This window comes from Salmo salar, chromosome 28, assembly GCF_965601325.2.
Source record: "Salmo salar chromosome 28, fSalSal1, whole genome shotgun sequence".
NCBI lineage: Eukaryota > Metazoa > Chordata > Actinopteri > Salmoniformes > Salmonidae > Salmo > Salmo salar.
The window spans coordinates 21805942-21828309 of record NC_138318.1 but is presented as its reverse complement, the minus strand read 5'-3'; the positions used below and the strand labels follow the sequence as shown (position 1 = coordinate 21828309).

The window sequence follows — 22368 nt, the reverse complement described above, 5'->3', positions numbered from 1 at the left end:
ACGAGAGAGAGCCAAGCACCTGGAACACCTATTACGTTTCACTTCTATTCTTAGGATCACTGTGTTCAGCCAGAGACATTTGCTGTCATAACAATAATAATAATAGTCTTCCCTGTGGCTCAGTTGGTAGAGCATGGTGTTTGCAACGCAAGCATGGTGTGTGCAACGCCAGGGTTGTGGGTTCGATTCCCACGGGGGGCCAGAACAAAAAAAACAAATACTTTTTTTTTAAATAATAAAAAAATATTTAAAAAGAAATAAAATATGCATGAAATGAAATGTATGCATTCACTACTGTAAGTCGCTCTGGATAAGAGCGTCTGCTAAATGACTAAAATGTAAATGTAAATACAGTGGTCTGTCTATACCACACATATAAAAGAGTAGATTGTGTACTCTGTGGTAAGATTAACTGATTGCAGACACTAGGAAGTCAGGAACTAGGAACAATTGATATAATGATAACAATTCTGTATAGATGGAATGTCGTTTTGGTCACATTGTGACAAAGTAAAGTGTCCTTTATTCCCCTATTGGTCAGAAGTTCTTCCCGAATCACAGAAGAAATGCCTCGGACTACGGCAGCGAGGGTTCCAGTGCAGACAACTCTCCAGAGATGGGGCAGCATCACGTGAGTCCCCCTCCTCCTGTCCTCCTTTATTGTCCTCCCCAGTCTGCTGATCCTCATTAGGTTAGATCAGCCCTGAGTCGACTGAAAATGACAGTTCTGTTCTTACTCAAATGACACTTCTGTGAAGTTGCCCCAGCTAGAGCGCTATGACCACTCTGACCTGACCTGTCTTTCCTCTGAATGGTGTTTTGTTTCTGTTCCTGAAAGCTGATTGGTTTAGACTCAGAAGAAGCCCCTTCAATCAGAGCCTCAGTGGCACAATGTGTTTGTTTTTTATATCTCACCACTACCCTGATAAATATTGTATCCATCCGGATGCTATCTATCTAAGGGCTAATGGTGTGTTGTACCCGTATATTGATGAATTTGTAAGCAGAATAGTAGTTGCATGGGACAATTCTGTTATTGCATAGCTACACCTGAGAGAGTGGAAAACAAATGACTTGGGAAATTGTATATTTCCTGAGTTTTTCCCTGTTGAGGGCAGCTGACGTCACAACACCTTTGGGAAACACTCAGCCAGAGCCACCAACTGCCGTACCACCTCATCACACCTCACTACACAGTGAAAGAGAGCATGCAATAGTCTAAAATGTGCCTGTGGCTTTATACCATCCTGTTCATTATAAAACATAGAGGTAGAGGTGTCTGTTCACAAGCTATTACAAAGGAGCTTGTTGTCAGAGTTTAGCCGCAGTTGTCAAATACTGTCCTCCTGTCGCTTTTTGGTGCATTTCTGTTTGTAGAGGTTAACAAGATTGTACTGTATCAATGCATCAATAATTATGTGTCACTTGAACACTTGGCTTCGCATAATTAAAAGCATGTTATGTTTGGATCATTTTTCAGGTGCAGAGTTTAGAAAAAGCTGGAATTCTCAACAAAACTAAAGTGTCAGAGAACGGGAAAAGAGTAAGGTAATTCTGACCTCATCCAAAGTCTGGGCATAATTGCTCACATGAAAGACATGGAAGCAAGTGATGGAATTATAAGCCATGAACTTGAATGTATAGTCATCCATTACAGTGAGGGGAAAAAAGTATTTGATCCCCTGCTGATTTTGTACGTTTGCCCACTGACAAAGAAATGATCAGTCTATAATTTTAATGGTAGGTTTATTTGAACAGTGGGAGACAGAATAACAACAACAAAAAATCCAGAAAAACGCATGTCAAAAATGTTATAAATTGATTTGCATTTTAATGAGGGAAATAAGTATTTGACCCCCTCTCAATCAGAAAGATTTCTGGCTCCCAGGTGTCTTTTATACAGGTAACGAACTGAGATTTGGAGCACACTCTTAAAGGGAGTGCTCCTAATCTCATTTTGTTACCTGTATAAAAGACACCTGTCCACAGAAGCAATCAATCAATCAATCAGATTCCAAACTCTCCACCATGGCCAAGACCAAAGAGCTCTCCAAGGATGTCAGGGACAAGATTGTAGACCTACACAAGGCTGGAATGGGCTACAAGACCATCGCCAAGCAGCTTGGTGAGAAGGTGACAACATTTGGTGCGATTATTCGCAAATGGAAGAAACACGAAAGAACTGTCAATCTCCCTCGGCCTGGGGCTCCATGCAAGATCTCACCTCGTGGAGTTGCAATGATCATGAGAATGGTGAGGAATCAGCCCAGAACTACATGTGAGGATCTTGTCAATGATCTCAAGGCAGCTGGGACCATAGTCACCAAGAAAACAATTGGTAACACACTACGCCGTGAAGGACTGAAATCCTGCAGCGCCCGCAAGGTCCCCCTGCTCAAGAAAGCACATATACATGCCCATCTGAAGTTTGCCAATGAACATCTGAATGATTCAGAGGACAACTGGGTGAAAGTGTTGTGGTCAGATGAGACAAAAATTGAGCTCTTTGGCATCAACTCAACTCGCCGTGTTTGGAGGAGTAGGAATGCTGCCTATGACCCCAAGAACACCATCCCCACCGTCAAACATAGAGGTGGAAACATTATGCTTTGGGGGTGTTTTTCTGCTAAGGGGACAGGACAACTTCACCGCATCAAAGGGATGATGGACGGGGCCATGTACCGTCAAATCTTGGGTGAGAACCTCCTTCCCTCAGCCAGGGCATTGAAAATGGGTCGTGGATGGGTATTCCAGCATGACAATGACCCAAAACACACAGCCAAGGCAACAAAGGAGTGGCTCAAGAAGAAGCACATTAAGGTCCTGGAGTGGCCTAGCCAGTCTCCAGACCTTAATCCCATAGAAAATCTGTGGAGGGAGCTGAAGGTTCGAGTTGCCAAACGTCAGCCTCAAAACCTTAATGACTTGGAGATGATCTGCAAAAAGGAGTGGGACAAAATCCCTCCTGAGATGTGTGCAAACCTGGTGGCCAACTACAAGAAACGTCTGACCTCTGTGATTGCCAACAAGGGTTTTGCCACCAAGTACTAAGTCATGTTTTGCAGAGGGGTCAAATACTGATTTCCCTCATTAAAATGCAAATCAATTTATAACATTTTTGACATGCGTTTTTCTGGATTTTTTTGTTGTTATTCTGTCTCTCACTGTTCAAATAAACCTACCATTAAAATTATAGACTGATAATTTCTTTGTCAGTGGGCAAACGTACAAAATCAGCAGGGGATCAAATACTTTTTTCCCTCACTGTACATTACCAAATTATTTTCCACACTGCAACATTCCCTGAAGTACAGTAAAGCTCACACTCAGTGGCCTTCCTGTAGGAAAAACTGGGCCCAGTCATGGACGGTTCTTCACGGAGGGGTTCTGACCTTCCACAAAGACCCCAAGTCTGCAGCCACAGGAGCCTCGGTGAGTGAGAGGTGCACAACTGTTACCTGCACAGATAAAGAACTCTTACATCACTGTCTGATTTCATGGAATGCAGTACTGTCAGTTTTCATCAACTGTCGTCCGTGATGTCTTTCTCTCTCGACAGAACAAGACCAATCAGATCGCCCCAGAGGTCACAGTGGAGCTACGAGGTGCAACGATTGGCTGGGCTCCCAGGGATAAATCCAGCAAAAAGAACGTTGTAGAGGTGAGTTGACAGTTGGTTGCTATGAAGTCATAATACAGGTGTTTTAGGAGTTGTACTAAATACCTAAAAGAAAATGATTCATTTGGGCGTACCATTTATTATTAAATAAAAATGTCATTGACTATACATTCACCATTTCCTGCCCATTGTGATAAGTGATTCTGGGAAGCCACATCATGTGAGAATATATTTCCATTAGTCTAAGACTGTTGCCCTCCCTATAAATCTGTAAAGCAAATGTTAGTCATAATAACCTCTGTTGTATGTTGTCTCTTCAGTTGAAAAACAAAAATGGTGTTGAGTTTCTGATACAGTACGACACTGAGAGTATCATCAACGACTGGCACAAAGTTCTAGTCGACACCATTCGACAGCTGGTAAGTTTCTTGAATGTTTAGAAGTAAATTAACTCGCACACAACGTGCATGGAGAAAAATATGTACTGAATAAAAATAAGAAAAACTCCCTGATCAAGGTCAATTTAGGACGGTTAACTTAATGGCTGCTGGTTCAAACATCATGCATGTTAGCCAATGACATTGCAGGACCAGGATCACCACCAATCTGAGGAGGAGGACGGGGACATCAGTGAGAAGTCCTCCGGTACAGACAGAGATGACAGGTCACCAGGCACCCTGGACAAGAGGAGGATATGTAAGTTCTCCCAACTGCACTATTCCTGCTTCAAATAGCAGACGTTTCAGCTGCAATAGCCTTCACCAGGTAAAATTCCTCAAGTTTCATGGCTGTTTAACCCCCTTCTCCTCTTCGATCTCCTTGACCCCCCCCCTCCTCCCCAGCTTCCAGACCGAGCACGGCCACCTCCTCTGGGGGAGAGACAGATCAGAAGAAGGTTCGTACCAAGCTGATCAAGTTCCTCCTGAAACGACCCACGCTGCAGTCCGTCAAGGAGAAGGGTTACATCCGAGGTGGGCTCATAGGGTCTTCATTCCTACAATGCTACACATGCCGAACTTGCTCTAAATCAGGCTACATTACATTTACTGTCAGGATTTGTCACGACTATGTTACTTATCCAGAGAGATTGAGATTTGAATGAGTTTGTACAAATCTTCTGTTGTGATACGGGTAAACTAACATCCATCATCCTTCCCTCAGACAATGTGTTTGGCTGTCATCTGGCTGCACTGTGTGCCCAGGAGAAAACGACTATCCCAAGCTTTGTGGAGAAATGTATCCGAGCAGTGGAAAAGAGAGGTAATGATTAGTAATCACAGTGATGATTATGTTACAGTTGAAGTCGAAAGTTTACATACACTTAGGTTGGAGTCATTACAACTTGTTTTTCAACCACTCCACAAATTTCTTGTTAACAAACTAGAGTTTTGGCAAGTCGGTTAGGACATCTACTTTGTGCATGACACAAGTACATTTTCCAACAATTGTTTACAGACAGATTATTTCACTTATAATTCACTGTATCACAATTCCAATGGGTCAGAAGTTTACATACACTAAGTTGACTGCCTTTAAACAGCTTGGAAAATTCCAGAAAATGATGTCATGGCTTTAGAAGCTTCTGATAGGCTAATTGACATAATTTGAGTCAATTGGAGGTGTATCTGTGGATGTATTTCAAGGCCTACCTTCAAACTCAGTGCCTCTTTGCTTGACATCATGGGAATATCAAAATAAATCAGCCAAGACCTCAGAAAAAAAATTGTAGGCCTCCACATGTCTGGTTCATCCTTGGGAGGTATTTCCAAACGCCTGAAGGTACCACGTTCATCTGTACAAACAATAGTACGCAAGTATAAACACCATGGGACCACGCAGCCATCATACCGCTCAGGAAGGAGACGCGTTCTGTCCCCTAGAGATGAATGCACTTTGGTGCGAAAAGTGCAACTCAATCCCAGGACAATAGCAAAGGACCTTGTGAAGATGCTGGAAGAAACGGGTACAAAAGTATCTATATCCACAGTAAAACGAGTCCTATATCGACATAACCTGAAAGGAAGCTCAGCAAGGAAGAAGCCACTGCTCCAAATCCGCCATACAAAAGCTAGACTGCAGTTTGCAACTGCACATGGGGACAAAGACCGTACTTTTTAGAGAAATGTCCTCTGGTCTGATGAAACAAAAATAGAACTGTTTGGCCATAATGACCGTGGTTATGTTTGGAGGAAAAGGGGAGACGCTTGCAAGCCGAAGAACACCATCCCAACCAGCCTCAAATTGGTCGTAAATGCGTCTTCTAAATGGACAATGACCCCAAGCATACTTCCAAAGTTGTGGCAAAATGGCCTAAGGACAACAAAGTCAAGGTATTGGAGTGGCCATCACAAAGCCCTGACCTCAATACTATAGAAAATTTGTGGGCAGAACTGAAAAAGCGTGTGCGAGCGAGGCCTTCAAACCAGCTCTGTCAGGAGGAATGGGCCAAAATTCACCCAACTTATTGTGGGAAACTTGTGGAAGGCTACCCAAAGCGGTTGACCCAAGTTAAACAATTTAAAGGCAATGCTACCAAATACTAATTGAGTGTATGTAAACTTCTGACCCACTGGGAATGTGATAAAAGAAATTAAAGCTCAAATAAATAATTCTCTACTATTATTCTGACATTTCACATTCTTAAAATAAAGTGGTGATCCTAACTGACCTAAGACAGGGAATTTGTACTAGGATTAAATGTCAGGAATTGTGAAAAACTGAGTTTAAATGTATTTGGCTAAGGTGTATGTAAACTTCCGACTTCAACTGTATATGCCAGCAGTAACATTGAAATAGCAGTGTATTACTCAGCACAATGTATACGGTAAAATAAAAAAGTTACCACAGTAGTTGATTGACTCCAATGCTGATGTGTGTTTGTCTTCACAGGTCTGGACATGGATGGACTCTACAGAGTCAGTGGGAACCTAGCTGTCATTCAGAAACTACGCTTCAAGGCAGATCATGGTAATGCCCATCTCTTTACCTTCTGTATGCGAGTATGTGTGTGTATTTGTGTGTCTTGTTCTTTGACTCTGTTGTGTGATGCGATTCTGTTCCACAGAGGAACTGGACCTGGAGGATGGCCAGTGGGAGGACGTCCACGTTATCACTGGGGCTCTGAAGCTTTTCTTCAGGGAGCTTCCTGAACCCCTCTTCCCCTTCAGCCACTTCAGCCACTTCATCCAGGCCATAAGTAAGCAGCAGGCCAGACGCCGTGGCCCCACAATGTCACCTCACGTTCCTCACTCAGTGTAGAATAGCCTGAAACTGTTAAGTATTGGCCCTACAGTGGCACCTCAGTTTTCTGTGTTATGCTATTACTTCACTATCAAGGAAGGACTAATCATGTTTACCACCCTTTGTTTTTTTGTTGTTTTTTGACACTTTTTCCCCCCAATTTCGTGGTATTCAATTGGTAGTTAGTCTTGTCCCATCGCTGTAACTCCCGTACGGACTCGGGGAGAGGCAAAGGTCGAGATGCGTGTGTCCTCCGAAACACGACCCAGCCAAGCCGCACTGCTTCTTGACACAATGCCCGCTTAACCCGTAAGCCAGCCACACCAATGTGTCGGAGGAAACCGTGTCAGCGTGTATGCGCCCGGCCTGCCACAGGAGTCGCTAGAGCGTGATTGGACAAGGACATCCCGGCCGGCCAAACCCTCCCCTAACCCGGACGGCGCTGAGCCAATTGTGCGCCGCCTCATGGGTCTCCCGGTCGCGGCCGGCTGCGACAGAGCCTGGACTCGAACCAGGATCTCTAGTGGCACAGCTTGCACTGCGATGCAGCGCCTTGGACCACCGAGCCACTCGGAGGCTCCCCACTTCCCTTTTTATGAACTATTGGAGATGTACATTGAATCTATACATTAGTGTACCATTTATTGTTCTATCCTGTCTTGTTTTCAGGAACTGTTGATTACACCCTCAAAGTGTCTTACATGCGAGAGCTGGTGGAGTCTCTCCCTCGGCCAAACCATGACACCATGGAACTCCTCTTCAGCCATTTACGCAAGTAGGTCGTTCACACTCACATTTTGCCTGTTTCAAATGGCACCCTATTTGCTATATAGAGTACTGTTTTTGACCAGAGCCCTATTTTATTGATGATATTATGATAACGTATAGTATTCTGCTTCTCTCCCTCCCTCTCTATCCACCATCTCTCTCAGAGTGATAAACTATGGAGAAGAGAACCGTATGACTGTGCAAAACGTGGCTATCGTCTTTGGTCCCACGCTGCTCCGGCCAGAGATGGAGTCAGCCAACATCGCCATGCACATGGTTTTCCAGAACCAGATAGTGGAGCTAGTCCTGAACGAATACGAATACATCTTCCATTCCAGTTGAAACAATCATAAGCCTCTGTCAGTCAGAGGTCAATTTAAGTAATATTGCAGTAGGAGACAAACCACACACTCACCACCGGACAGAGGGTGCATCCAAATAGTCTCTCTTTCTTTTGAAGTGTGCACTCATTCACTATTCCCCACAATTTTAAAAGCATTGGATTGGTGTTGGCATGGGCTAGAGGGAGTTTACATATAGGCCTAACAGTCAAGTCCTTTCAAATCATGAAGGGAAGTGAACAAGTGCACACTTCAGGAGAAAGGAGAGATTATTGGGAGGCAGCCATAGAGGAGCTGCTTGCATTAGGCCTAGTTGAAAGCGATGTCAAATATTTGCACTGCATTTATTCTAATATCTTAGTTGGTTAATCATTTGCCAATTCAGATTGTTCTCTGAATTTCTGCCACTTCACTGCATTCCTTATTATGTAAAATAACACACACCCTTATGGCATCACTTATGTACAGTCTCAAAACATTTTTTGTTGCTATAGGCCTACTTTGAAATCTTCCTTTCATGTAAAAATGTTAATTCACAATAACATGATTTTATCTTAACACCCCAATTCTCAAGGCAACCTGAAGATGCTTTGATACTTTGTTTTTACACACGATCAAACAAACCCTTTTAGATGCATTTTAAATATGAAATCAACATGTTTAAAAGTTACTGAAATGTTTATCTGAGGTTACTGTGTATCATGTTTCTGAATAGCCTAGAAGTCCTGTGTTATGCTAATAATGTTGTATTCAGTCAATGTACATTATGTAACTGTAATATAGAAATATATAAAATATGTACTACCTACAACCTGCTATGAATTAGACACCAACTTCTCTTGTACAGCCTCTGTAGATTTTGTACTGGATAATCAGATGCCACCTTTTTAAATAGGCACATTTAGTGTTAATTAAACAAATCCTCATTGTAAATGAACACACAGAATGATAATGACATGGCTATACTATTTCATTAAGTTTGTTAGCATTAATAGAGTTGGAAAAGGCCAGACCAAAATGAATAGACAGTTGTGAGAAGCATAACATTCGTTTTTTTTTGTTCTGTACATAGAAATCAATAGCATATTTATGCTGTAAATTACTGAAAATGCACGTGTTCCTTTAATAAAATAACTTTGTAAAAACATGTCACCTAACATGACTCACTGCTTTGTCAACATTTATTGTTTCAAATTGTTAATTACGTAAAGTAACTTAATTTAACTAATCCACTGATGTGTGTGAACGATAGAGGCCTTTTGGCCACTAGAGACCGTATACGCATGGGCAGCGCGATTGAGGGCTTCCACCATTTTAATGTAGTCAAATGGGTGGGACTTCCAACTTCATTGCCTGATCCCTCCTGGTGACCCTGTTGGAGTCACGTCCAACTGTTATGGGTGTAAGATGGCACAGTGATGCCATCTGTTGGTAAATGTTAATTACTGCAACTCCAGTGTTTTACCGGTGTGCTTGAGATACCCGGATGTATTGCAATATACTGAACAAGACTGGTTACTCGCATCAATACCTCTGTCTCGTCATTTAACATTCAAACACCAACCGAGTCATCAGGAGGGATCAGTCAATCATGAAGAAAATGTACTATTTCAAAATGGAGATGGCCTAAAATTGCTTCTCAAATGGAAATCCCCATCACACTTGTAGGCGATGTCATGCGTGTTTGGTCGTCTCGCGCTGAACTGCGCAGGTGCAGGCCGTCAAATCAAAGGCACTCCTTCCATATAAAATTATTTTTGATAGAAATGAAAACATGTCAGTTTGTCACTTTCACAAGGTTAGAGTCGAACTACTTAAGACATTGGCTCGAATCTAGGTTGTGCCTTTAGATTTCGAGAAAATTAACAACTAAGGAAGAATGTTTCACTTATCTCATTGACTTCTCTATCCCCAAACCCCACCCTGGTCTGCTTTGCAAGCGTCTCGCGAGGTTGTGCCTCTGCGGTTAGAAACTATAACGGCACAGATACAACGATGAGTCCTCTATCTATCTCTATGGTGTGATATGATTTTCTAGTAGGGAACGATTTAGAGCTTGCACTTCCGGGTTTCAGCTTGTGTTTACATCATTTTGCAATGAGTTTTGAGTGGCCCTGGCAATATAATTTTCCTCCGTTTTTTACGTAAGTTAAGAATTTTCACAACTAAATGGTGATACCCACGTATAACAAATATTGTATTGTGTGGATTCCATTGCATTAAGTTAGTTAATTGCCTTCACTTGTATTTTTTATTTTTTTTAATGATGCTAGCTGGCTAGTGATGTGGATCAGCTAACGTTAGTCACACGGCGAACATATGAATGATAGCAATGGCAATGATTTTCTTAACATGTAGCTAGCTAGATAGATAGTCATTCGTATTGACGTTGTAGCTACTTAGTTTATCATTATAGCTAGTTAGCTAACGTTATGATGTATTGCAATCCATGGCTAGCTACTGTAAATTATCTTGAATGTACATTCAATTTGCTAACTTGCACAAATACTGTATGATGTGGTTGTGTTCACAGCTAATGTTTATGATTATTATTCACATCTCTTTCAAACAAAATGAACTTGGATAACCGTTAGTGAGTGATTAGCTAGCTACCTACTTCTAGCGCTTGACTTAGAGGTACATGTCAAACAATATAAGTTGGTGCGATGTCACTAATGGTTGCTTTTGGTGTTTGACAGGTTACAGCCCAATGTTGACACCAGACAGAAACAGCTTGCAGCTTGGTGCTCCCTCGCACTGTCCTACTGCCGCCATCACAAGCTCTACACTCTGGACATCATGGAAGCCCAAGAGAGCCCTGTGTTCAACCACAAGAATATTGATAGTATCCTTTTATCTACCATGTTCTGAGTTTCACTTACTCACATGCATGTCATAGATCAAACCAAATAAATCACAGGAGGCAATTTCTTGCTCTACTGTCCTGTTATTTGTTGTTGGACAGCTGCATACCTCCCTGCATCACACTGCTGGCTTACCTCTGAAGCTAAGCAGAGTTGGTCCTGGTTGGTCCCTGGATGAGAGACCAGATGCTGCTGGAAGTGGTGTTGGAGGGCTAGTAGGAGGCACTCTTTCCTCTGGTCTAAACAAAATATCCCAATTTCCCAGGGCAGTTATTGAGGACATTGCCCTTAATAAAATATCCCAGGTCAGTGATTAGGGACATTGTCCTGTGTAGGGTTCTGTCTTTCGGATGGGATGTTAAACGGGTGTCCTGACTCTTTGTGGTCACTAAAGATCCCATGGCACTTATCGTAAGAGTAGGTGTGTTAACCCTGGTGTCCTGGCTAAATTCTCAATATGGCCCTCATGACCACCTAATCAAACCCCAGCTTCCAATTGCCACATTCATCTCTCTCCTCTGTAACTATTCCCCAGGTCATTGCTGTAAATGAGAATGTGTTCTCAGTCAACTTACCTGGTAAAATAAGGGATAAATAAATAAGACTTTGAGGCTAGGGAAATATAATAGGGATGTTCTCTGAAATTATACTCACTGAATGTTTCTCCTCCGAAACCTTAACTGATCTTTCAGGAAAACTATCAATGGAGGCCATACTAATTGTTTTTGAGGAATTGAGGAAAAAAGGTAACAGGGCAGCTTTTATTGAAGGATGGATATTGATAATTATTCTGACAAAAATAATTGAACTGGATATTGTTTGCAGGGAACCTGGAATGGTTAGACAAGAACAAGACGCGGTGTCTAGTCATGTGGAGGAGGCCAGAGGAATGGGGGAAACTGATTTACCAGTGGGTGAGTAGGTCTGCTATGGGCCCTGGTCTAAAGTAATGCTGTATATAGGCAGTGGTGAAAAAGTATTCAATTGTCATTCTTGAGTAAAAGTTAAGATACCTTAATAGAAAAAGTGAAAGTTACCCAGTAAAATACTACTTGAGTAAAAGTATCTGGTTTTAAATATACTTAAGTATCAAAAGTAAAAGTATAAATAATTTCAAATTCCTTATAGTAAGCAAAACAGATGGCACAAATATATTTTTAAATGTATATATATATTTTTTATAGATAGCCAGGGGCACACCAACACTCAGACATAATTTACAAACAAAGCATTTGTGTTTAGTGAGTCCGCCAGATCAGAGGCAGTAGGGATGTCCAGGCATGTTCTCTTGATAAGTGAATTGGATAATTTTCCTGTCAAAATGTATAGAGTAGAAAGTACATTATTTTTTTTAGGAATGTACTAAAATAAAAGTAGGCAAAAATATAAATAGTAAAGTACAGATACACCAAAAAATTACTTAAGTAAAAATACTCTAAAGTACTACTTAAGTACTTTACACCACTGTATATAGGGAATTAGGGTGCCATTTGGGGCGTAGCCTATAGCTCCTTTTACATTGTTTCGAAGAATCATGGAATGTAGCGTCATTATAGAACATATGATGTAGTTTTCCAGCAAGTAATAGTCTAAATCCTTGTGTCATCCGTACTCTGTTGATACTTCTTGATGAAAGGAGCTCATGTTCCCTATCATTTCAGGTCTCTAAAAACGGTATGGTCAATACAGTGTTTACACTCTACGAGCTCGCCAACGGTGACGACACAGAAAGCGAAGGTACAGCAACAGAAATGTGCATTTCTGACATATTTCCTTTTATTCATCAGTACCTAAAGACATCTGCACTATTTTATGCCTTCTGTTGAGCTGTACAGCAAATGTAATTAGATGTAACCCATTTCCCCCAGAATTCCATGGGCTGGAAGACTGGATGCTGATTCGTTCGCTGCAGGCCCTGCAGATGGACGGCAAGGCAGAGGTCATCTCCATGGATGACGGGAAGGGGGTCAAGTTCTTCTGAAGAGACATTGCATTGTGGGATTGATCAAGTGCTCAACTCAGACTGGGAACCTTTATCCTTATTGGCTGTGAGAGTACTGCTTGCCTGGACCCACATCTGTTTGTGCTGTCCTGCCAACTCCCTTTGGTCATTGGTGTGACAAAGGAGGTGCAAGACAGTGCAAACAGATCTGGGACCAGGTTAATGAGGGTTGTGCTGTTTAAAAGGCTATTTGCACCTCAGCACCCAATCTACGTGGTTGATGATGATAATAATAGTCATTATTTGGTTTAGGAAGTTGCCTTTTTTGGTTTACCTAAGTTTAAAGCATTTTCTTACTGGAAGGGAGCCAATCTCGCTAGTAAATTCCATCTGCAGGAGCAGTTTAGGAGGTGACTTTATTTCGACTTCTGTGGTAGTCACCTGGGATGTTTGATGTGGGACTTTCCCCACAATCTGTGTCTTTCCCTTACTATTTTCTTCTGTTTTGTATTTATAACTTATTTTTATTCTTACCCTCCTGGTTATTAACAAATCTACTTGCAGCGATTAGGTGTGGTGGCGGTATGGACTTCTGCTGTTCTTCTTTAAGTCCAAAAATCCTCACGAAATCCCAGTCAAGACACCCTGGAGACATTGGGGGAGTTTTAAAACCCCCCTGGAAGAGGACACATGGGAGTAATAGAATCCTGATTTTGTTCAGCTGTAATAATGGTGCTGGATGTCTCATGTACAGACTGACTGCTGTAAACCCTTAGTACATAACCTATGACACTCCTGTACACTGTCTCTGTATTCTATTCATCCTTTTTTTTACCAATGGAATCCTGTAAGAAAATAAATAGGAGAGAAATGTTGTCCTACTTGCAGTTATTATTGAGGACATTTCTGTACATATCAAGGTCTAATTTTGAGTTATTACAAGTGGCACTCAATTTTGTATATTAAATGAATATGTCAATGGTGGTAACATGTATTACAGTATCTCAGCTCAGGGGAGCTTGAATTAATTAGTTGTATTATAGTGCCCCCTAGTGTCAAAAGATAAATACAGTTACACGTTTACTACACCTTTATGAATGATCAAATCAAATTGTCCGTGGAGGTAGAAGCTGTTGAGCCTTTTATTTTTGTCCTAGACTTTGCGCACTGGTACCGCTGGCCGTGCACCAGTCTTATATAGGAAAGAACATGGCAACTTCTAATATTTTGTTAAGACGATACTAAAGGTTGTGTTTGAGACTGACTGACTGATCTACAACTAATAATGAGTGGTTATTTATGATGCTCAGTGATTTGTAGATCAGAACAAGCCCAGAGACTCTAGGTAACCAAGATATTGCAAGCAAGATCTAGCCTACACAACCATATTGCTACTCATTTCCCAGGAATCACTAGACACAGACACGCTGACTGGGCTGTTACTCTGGTGAGCTACTTATTACAGTCGCCAGCTGGGTTGGAGAACCTCACTAATTCAAATCAAATGTTGTTTGTCACATGTGCGTAATACAATAGTTGTAGTGAAATGCTTACTTACAAGCCCTTAACCAACAATGCAGTTTTAAGAAAAATACAACAAAAAAAGAAATGAAAGTAACAAAACAATTCAAGAGCAGCAGTAAAATAACAATAGCGAGGCTATACAGGGGGTACCAGTACAGTCAGTGTGCAGAGGCACCGGTTAGTCGAGGTAATATGTACATGTAGGTAGAGTTATTAAAGTGACTGTGCATAGATAATAACAGTAGCAGCAGTGTAAAATGGAGGGGGGGGGGGGGGGGGGGGGGGGCAATGCAAATAGTCTGGGTAGCCATTTGTTTAGATGTTCAGGAGTCTTATGGCTTGGGGGTAGAAGCTGTTTAGAAGTCTCTTGGACCTAGACTTGGTACCCGCTTGCCGTGCGGTAGCAGAGAGAACAGTCTATGACTAGGGTGGCTGGAGTCTTTGACAATTTTTAGGGCCTTCCTTTGACACCGCCTTGAATAGACGTCCTGGATGGCAGGAAGCTTAGCTGACAGTTCACACACACACTAACCATTTTTAGGGCGGCACACAATTGCCCAGCGTCGTCCAGGTTAGGGTTTGGCCGGGGTAGGCCGTCATTGTAAATAAAAAATTGTTCTTAACGGACTTGCCTAGTTAAATAAAGGTTAAATATAAAATAAAAATGTGGTATGTCTCCATAGGCTTGGTCCTTGGTGCAGCTGAGCTGAGGGAGTCTTGTGTGTGTTTGCTGATAACTCCCTGTAGTGCATGTCTGTGTGACAGGTGTGGCTAACTGGCCTTAGTGATAACAAGTGTCGTGTTTCAGCCGACTAGAGTCAAGCTCCCTCTACAGGCTCTCCCTTATTCTCTTTCCCCCCTTTCTGTCTCTCTCTCTCCCACTCTCATCATGGCACACAATGTTTTGTCTGCATCCATAATGGCCCTGTATTCTCAATATAGTGGTACTCTGATCAAAATTAGTGCACTATAGGGAATAGACTGCTGTTTGGGACACATCCCATAACTCTGACTTTCTTTCACTGAATAAGGACAACCGCACGAGGGAAGAATGCGTTGCCAGAAGCATGTTGTGCCCTCTCACATTCATGCATTCCTTATTGAAAATAGAGTTCAAACGAAGTTTATGAATACATAATTGGTCATATGAGCTATCAGTTTGATCCAGTTTGTAACAACAACAACCTTAACAGAATAGCACATCTTGTAATTTGCCCAGAACACACTGTCTGTGCCTATGTGGTGGACTGTGGGAGCCTGTGAGGGCATGGCACGAATCCAGATAATCCAAGTCATGTTTCCTGTTGGAAGCTAATTAAAAGTAGCAGCTAGAAGAGCTAAGGTTTGGGGTCTGTTAGGAATTTCTGTTAGGAATTCAATTCAAACTGTGTTTACTTGTCAAATGTCTTGTTTAGCCTAACCTCTTAAATGTACATAGAAAGAGATAGCCCTTAAAGCCCTTAAATTGAATAGAAATTGAATTGATACCAGTCATGTAATTGACGTGCTTATTGTCCACTTCTCTTAATTCAGAACAAGGAAATAGTGTTATCAACTATTCCAAGGAAAATAAGCTATATACACACGAATGGATGTATATCTCATGAAGTCAGTTATTTAAGAAGAGGATCTTGTCCAGGTAGGCTACAGAAGACTGTCTATGGGGGCGTCGTTGAAAGCGCACACGGGTCTGAGCGCACGATCCAAACAACCCTCTTGATACAGACAGCTGTTTTTCCTTCTTTACTAGAGATACCGTTGACAACTCACACGTACAAGGGCGATGGACGGTCCGGTTTTCCCGGGTTATTTGAGAAGTATGTGAATTTTCCGAATTTGAACACATTTTGAGGTAGGCTATTTCAATTGAGAATAGTTTTTTGACAGTAACCTAAATATTTTAAAAAATTGTCTTGTAAACTATGTTCCACAAGTATTTTTTTACAGGTCGTGTACTCTAATAGGCTACGTGCCACAAGTTCATTTTACCATTATTTTCCACAAGTAGGCTAATGTCTAGAACGTTTAAACTAGGCTAAATAGGTAAAATAGCATCAATTGCTGAAAGACGTGTAAAATAGCATGCTGTCCTAGTAAAGTAGCGGCCGGTTTAATTTTGTTATTTCGGGTTTAAAAATATATATTTTCTATCCTCAGAAAATGGAATAAGAACCGCTACAATGTCACAAGCGGAGGTTGAAATAGCTGGACGCGGCTTCCCAAGCCTCTCCGTCGGCCTAAACGATGACTGCTTATCTGGTCGAGTCCCGGCGATGCCACTGACCTACAATTTGGGGACCAGGAGAAACTCTTATGGGCTTCACAAAATTAACATGGACATTGACCCACAACTATATGGCGGGGCGCTTTCAAAGGCTCTGTCCTGGTCAGCGGAGAATATTTTAACGTTAACCGAGGCCAGAGTAGAAGAAGACGACAAAACGGATACTCCACCGGCGTCTCCATCTCCAGTCTCCAGCCCCGGCGCGAGCATCACAGGCAGCACGCCCCCCTGTACCCAAGTCTCGGACCCCGTCACCCCGCTGGACAACAACTGGAGTTCGCTCCCGAGCCCCAACACACAAGATGCCAGCTCGGACTCAGACAATGAGCTTGTTCAAAATAAAGCACACAAAGTGTTGTCACGCAGTCCGTATGAAAGCAAATGTGAACAGGAGGAAAGGGAGGACATTGAGACCAAAGCTGTGGCCACCTCACCTGATGGAAGATACCTGAAATTCAACATTGAGATTGGGAGGGGATCGTTCAAGACCGTCTATAAAGGACTGGACACAGAGACTACTGTGGAAGTGGCATGGTGCGAGCTGCAGGTGAGTGACAGACATATTATTGTCACACAGCAAATTCCCCAGTGTTAAATCAACACTGGAAGCAGGGCATGCTCCAGGCATATTTTTTCATTTTATATGGGCAAGTCAGTTAAGAACAAATTCTTATTTACAATGATGGCCTACCCCAGCCAAACTCAAACAACGCTTGGCCAATTGTGGGATTCCCAATCACAGCCGGTTGTGATACAGCCTGGAATCAAACCAGGGTCTGTAGTGACACCTCTAGCATTGAGAAGCAGTGCCTTTGACCACTGCGCCACTCAGGAGGACATAAACCGTCACTTAGGGCCCCAGGCAGCTAGGGAGCCCCTACCCCCCCACAAAAAAAGGAAAAAAAAGAACAAAAAAGTGAAACTTACTGTTGAGAATTAGAAAAGTAGAATACACAAGGTGCAAGTTTGAAATGTGGTTTTTCTCAGCAATGTTTATCTTGTTATGTTAGTCACTGACAGTCACTCAATTGGCCATGTCAGTTAACAATTTTTAGTTTGATAAATTAGTCTAGCCAGCTATCTAAACTTGTAGTAAACATGGCCGATTACCGACCGGTAATGCAGGGCACGTGCCCAGGAGCCCTGACCTCCATGGAGTCCCCATTGATTTGGTCACTCACTCTCACTCAGATATCATTAACATGGCATAAGTCATGGAAAAATGTGTAGAATTGCAGGAAATTAGCGGTAAACTTTTTTTCTTCTATGCCGCATCGCAAAATGAGTAGATTTGCAGGAAATTTGATATAAAATTGGAAAAGATTCACTCCGCCCCATGACAAAATGTGTACAATTGTAGGAAATTTACTTAGGCACTGAACAGTATTGAATTAACACATTGCTTAGTGTAAAGATTTATTTGCATATTTCCCAGAATGCCTTGCCTTTCATTAATTAATTTGTTTGTGACAGAGACATGCTTGTTGCATACATACGTAGCCAGTGCACTATGGTTGCATACATCCATTTTTAGTCCTATGGACTTCACCAAGTGAGATGCTAAGTGAATATGTTATTATTTAATTTAACACAATATAATATGTATTTCATAAGGGCTTATTTTGAGGGCAGGGCTTACGCAAAAAAAATACTGGGTTAGGGTTAGGATGACCCAACTGCTGGGTTGCAGGGATTAGATCACTTAGTTGGGTTGTTTTTTAAAAAGAGCATGGTTGGTTTGTTGATGCTGGGTTATTAAGATATGACCCAGGTGATCAGAAAACTGGAAGCTTGGGCCTGCTGAGTGGCACAGTGGTTTATGTCACAGCATCCCAGTGCCCCCGTGTCACTACAGCCTGGGGTTTGATCCCCGGCTGTGTCACAACCGGCTATGACCGGGATTCCCATAGGGCGGCGCACAATTGGCCCAGTGTCATTAGGGGAGGGTTTGACTGGGGGGGATTTACTTGGCTCATTGTGCTCTAGCGACTCCTTGTGGTGGGCCGGGCACCTGCAGGCTGACTGCGGTCATCAGTTGAACAGTGTTTCCTCTGAGACATTGGTTAAGCGAGCGGGTGTTAAGAAGTGCGGTTTGGTGGGTCATGTTTGGAGGATGCATGACTCAACATTCGCCTCTCCCGAGCACGTTGGGGAGTTGCAGCGATAAGACAAGATCGTAGTATCACGAAATTGGGGAGAACAAGGAAGAATGGGATCTTGGCATAGTAGGGGCGTGGCTTTCATTAAGTAATGTTTGGCCACACATGAGAGTAAATGTCATTCTGGTGCACCGGTTCTGTCGAATTGTTATCACATGTTACGGTTGAATGCTGACTCTTTCGTAGCTTTAATGGAGCTTTCAGAAGTGTATGAGTTCCTTAAAAGCTTATACAAATCCCAATGTGATATCCCCAACGGAATAGTAACCACTTTGTTTCAGTATGTAAACATTTTTTAAATATATTTTGTATTAGACTATATAATGTGCAATAATATTCAAGGAGAATTTTACGTGTACAAACTTAACATGATCAACTGGAATGACATTTACTCTCACGGGTGTCCAAAAATAACTATCTAAAGGCCACACCTCCTGAAAAGAACCTATGGATTACTTTAAAAAAGAACCAGCTGCTTGGTCAACCCAGAATGAAAGTGAATAAAAAAAACAATTGATGGTTAAATTAACCCATGCTTGGGTAATCCGAACAACCCAACATGTTGGGTTATTCACTAAACCTGTCACATCATGCTGGCTTGCAAAGTGACGTGTAATTTGATTTGATTTAATTCCTATTGAAATCCAGCCTGAGTGGGGATATCCAACCTTCAGAATTTTTTAGCACCTGCAACCTTCTTCAGAATGACTACCAGGGTTGATGGAAATATGAGACGACCTTACGCATCTAAACTGGAACAACCATTTCAGTGATGGGTACAATAAATGCAAATAACATTGGGTTATTTTAGAAAATGTATGTCATTTGTATTTAAGAAACATTCATTAATCAATCAATGTACATAGATATCACAGGAGATTGGTGGCACCTTAATTGGGGAGGTAATTGTGTTAATAAGATGAATGGTATCAAATACATGATGCCATTCCATTTGAGCCAACATTATTATGAGCCGTCCTCCCCTCAGCAGCCTCCTGTGATAGATATTGAAACAAACAATTCTTAAAATCAACCTGCAATAGAGCATGCTGGGAAATATGATAATGATGGGTGTGGTTTGGGTTTAACTTTCAGAGTTAATTGTTTAGAGCAGTGGCGGTCGATGACATTTAAGATGAGTTTGGCCTTATTTCTATTACAGCATATTGGATGAATGTCATTCTTATTTCATTTACCCAGGTCAATGCAACATCGATAAGTTAAGGCTATTACATGATGCTCAAATTTTCACTATACCCATCATGAGGTTGCTTCATCCTAGCCTATGAATGAAAGTCTACAACGCAGGTGCACAGGTCGAGAGAAAAATTGGAGTAATCAAGGTGACAGACAGTGACACATTAAATACCCCCTTGCACACTCTTGCCTGCATCGAGAGTTTCTATTGGACAAATTCAGGTATGTTTATCCCTGTTTCATTCTGTTTGCTTCCATTTATTTAGGCGGAATGAATACACCCGTGATCACACACAAACACAGTTCACTTTCATAGCAGCCACATACAAACAGCATGAACATTTTGCTCGTTTTATATATAATTCCTTCGCGGATCCACGCGCTCTCACCTTTTCCCTTTGCTTGTGGACTTCAGTGCACAACATATTGACTGTCTGTGACCAGGGAAAAAAAATGTTTCCAAGCCAAACTTTCCTATCATAACCACTAACCGCTACACACAGCCTACATCGTTGTTACCATATTAGCTAACATTATAGTCAACATAGCTACTAGAACTAACGTATTAGTAAACCCGTTACAATCATGCAGTACACAGCCAGCAAGCAGTTTAGCAGTTACACCGTCGTGCCCCGGTGGCAATAAATTAATAAAACCAAAAGCTTACCTTGACTTGGAAGAGTTCCAGTGTTGGATAGCCATAGCCAGCTAGCCACCTCTTTGTTTGAACCGAGTGTTTGAGTAGGCTAAACTATCTCTCTCTCTCTCTCTCTCTCTCCATCTCTCTCCCTCTCTCCTTCTCTCTCTCGCTCTCTCTCTTTCTCTCGCTTCTCCTTCATTTTTAAAGAAATTAATTTGATTTGTTCAAAACTGTTCGACTATTGTTTTTATCTCCCTTTGAGTCAACTACTCACCACATTTTTTTGCACTGCATTGCTAGTTAGCTGTAGCTTATGCTTTCAGTATAGATTCATTCTCTGATCCTTTGATTGGGTGGATAACATTTCAGTTCATGCTGCAAGAGCTCTGATAGGTTGGAGGACTTCTCTGGAAGTAGTCATAATTACTGTGTAAGTCTATGGAAGGGGGTGAGAACCATGATCCTCCTAGGTTTTGTGTTGAAGTCAATGTACTCCAGAGGACGTAAACTAGCTGTCCTTCGGCTACACCATGATGCTACCCTATAGAGTGCTGTTGAGGCTACTGTACACCTTCATTGCAAAACAGTGGTTTTTAATAAATTATTTTGGGAACGTGAATATATTTAGTATAGTTTATATATATTTTTTACTTTTACCCCTTTTTCTCCCCAATTTTGTGATATCCAATTGGTAGTTCTGTCGTGTCCCATTGCAGCAACTCCAGTACTGACTCGGGTAAAGCAAAGGTCGAGAGCCATGCATCCTCTGAAACACGACCCTGCCAAGCTGCACTGCTTCTTGACACACTGCTCGCTTAACCCGGAAGCCAGCCGTACCAATGTGTCGGAGGAAACACCGTCCAGCTGGCGACTGAAGTCGGCTTGCAGGCGCCCAGCCCGCCACAAGGAGTCGCTAGAGCACGATGGTACAAGGAAATCCCAGTCGGCCAAACCCTCCTCTAACGATGCTGGGCCAATTATGCGCTGCCTCATGGGTCTCCCGTTCACGGCCGGCTGTGACACAGCCTGGGATCAAACCCATATTTAGTATAGTTTTATCTTAAAAGGATAACTTTTTAATGTTTCACAATTTTTATGAAATTCACTGAGGAGGAGTGTCCTCCCTTTCCTCCTCTGAGGAGCCTCCACTGGTTTGGAGTGTAGGCCCTCAAAATAAGGCCTTATGAAATATGTATTGTTTTGGGTTAAATAATTACATTTTAATGATAACATATTCGCTCAGGATCTCACTTGGTGAAGAATTTATTACATTTTTACAGCACTGTTCATAGAATCTTCAAGCACTTAAAAAAAAATCTATATATCATGAAAGCTGCTTTCTCTGAAGATGGTGAGGGTCAGTTCATGGCATGAGTGTAGGGAGCTGGTCAGAGGATAGTAGATGATGGTGATGGAGTCTGCTGATGATCTTGTAGAGGGAAAGTCAGGGCACCAGCCTGACTCTTATAGCCACTGGACTTCTCCTCTTCCTCTCTGTGTAGCACCGACTTGGGTGACGCCTCAGCAGCTTTGGGCGCCAGAAAGCTCACCACACAGAGTTCATAATAGTAGCCAGTCGTCGTCACTATGAGCCCTTTGCCTCACTATTGCTGTATTCCTTTATTTTCCATTCCTCTCACGCTTCAAGCGACTCCTCAAATGATGTTCTCAAAAGATCAGGAATTGGTAGGTGAAACAAAAAAGCTGGTACTGTGTCCGAAAGCATTTTTCAAACAAAACATTAGCCAGCTAGCTAGCTAGCAAGCCAAAAACATTCTGCTCTTTCCATG

At 42.1% G+C, this 22368-nt stretch overlaps 3 protein-coding genes across 9 annotated transcripts in view; all 3 read left to right on the top strand.

Moving 5' to 3' along the window:
* LOC106589645 (rho GTPase-activating protein 15) overlaps positions 1–9125 on the top strand; it is a 28332-nt gene extending 19207 nt beyond the window's left edge. For 4 of the 5 annotated variants that reach the window (XM_014179874.3, XM_014179875.3, XM_045710013.2 and 1 more), the window contains 12 exons: positions 542–631; positions 1481–1548; positions 3345–3432; positions 3560–3661; positions 3940–4038; positions 4207–4315; positions 4462–4590; positions 4781–4879; positions 6509–6586; positions 6684–6815; positions 7529–7634; positions 7792–9125. In XM_014179874.3, coding sequence (XP_014035349.2) covers positions 542–631; positions 1481–1548; positions 3345–3432; positions 3560–3661; positions 3940–4038; positions 4207–4315; positions 4462–4590; positions 4781–4879; positions 6509–6586; positions 6684–6815; positions 7529–7634; positions 7792–7969 — 1278 coding nt within the window. In that variant the 3' untranslated portion in view covers positions 7970–9125. The remainder of the gene's footprint in view (positions 1–541; positions 632–1480; positions 1549–3344; positions 3433–3559; positions 3662–3939; positions 4039–4206; positions 4316–4461; positions 4591–4780; positions 4880–6508; positions 6587–6683; positions 6816–7528; positions 7635–7791) is intronic. The other variant, XM_014179876.3, reaches the window with a different exon arrangement.
* A 909-nt stretch (positions 9126–10034) lies between these two features.
* Positions 10035–13649, top strand: vps25 (vacuolar protein sorting 25 homolog). Its single transcript, NM_001141281.1, is given in 6 exon segments — positions 10035–10112; positions 10668–10813; positions 11525–11578; positions 11658–11746; positions 12494–12569; positions 12701–13649. Coding segments are annotated over 6 exon segments (525 nt in total). The 5' UTR covers positions 10035–10065; the 3' UTR covers positions 12814–13649.
* A 2292-nt stretch (positions 13650–15941) lies between these two features.
* The window catches only part of wnk4a (WNK lysine deficient protein kinase 4a), a 74290-nt gene continuing 67863 nt past the window's right edge, over positions 15942–22368 (top strand). Inside the window, exons 1-2 of one of the 3 annotated variants that reach the window (XM_014179865.3) lie at positions 15942–16150; positions 16456–17129. In XM_014179865.3, the coding sequence (XP_014035340.3) occupies positions 16479–17129 (651 nt within the window). In that variant the 5' untranslated portion in view covers positions 15942–16150; positions 16456–16478. The remainder of the gene's footprint in view (positions 16151–16455; positions 17130–22368) is intronic. The other 2 variants (XM_014179864.3, XM_014179863.3) reach the window with 2 other exon arrangements.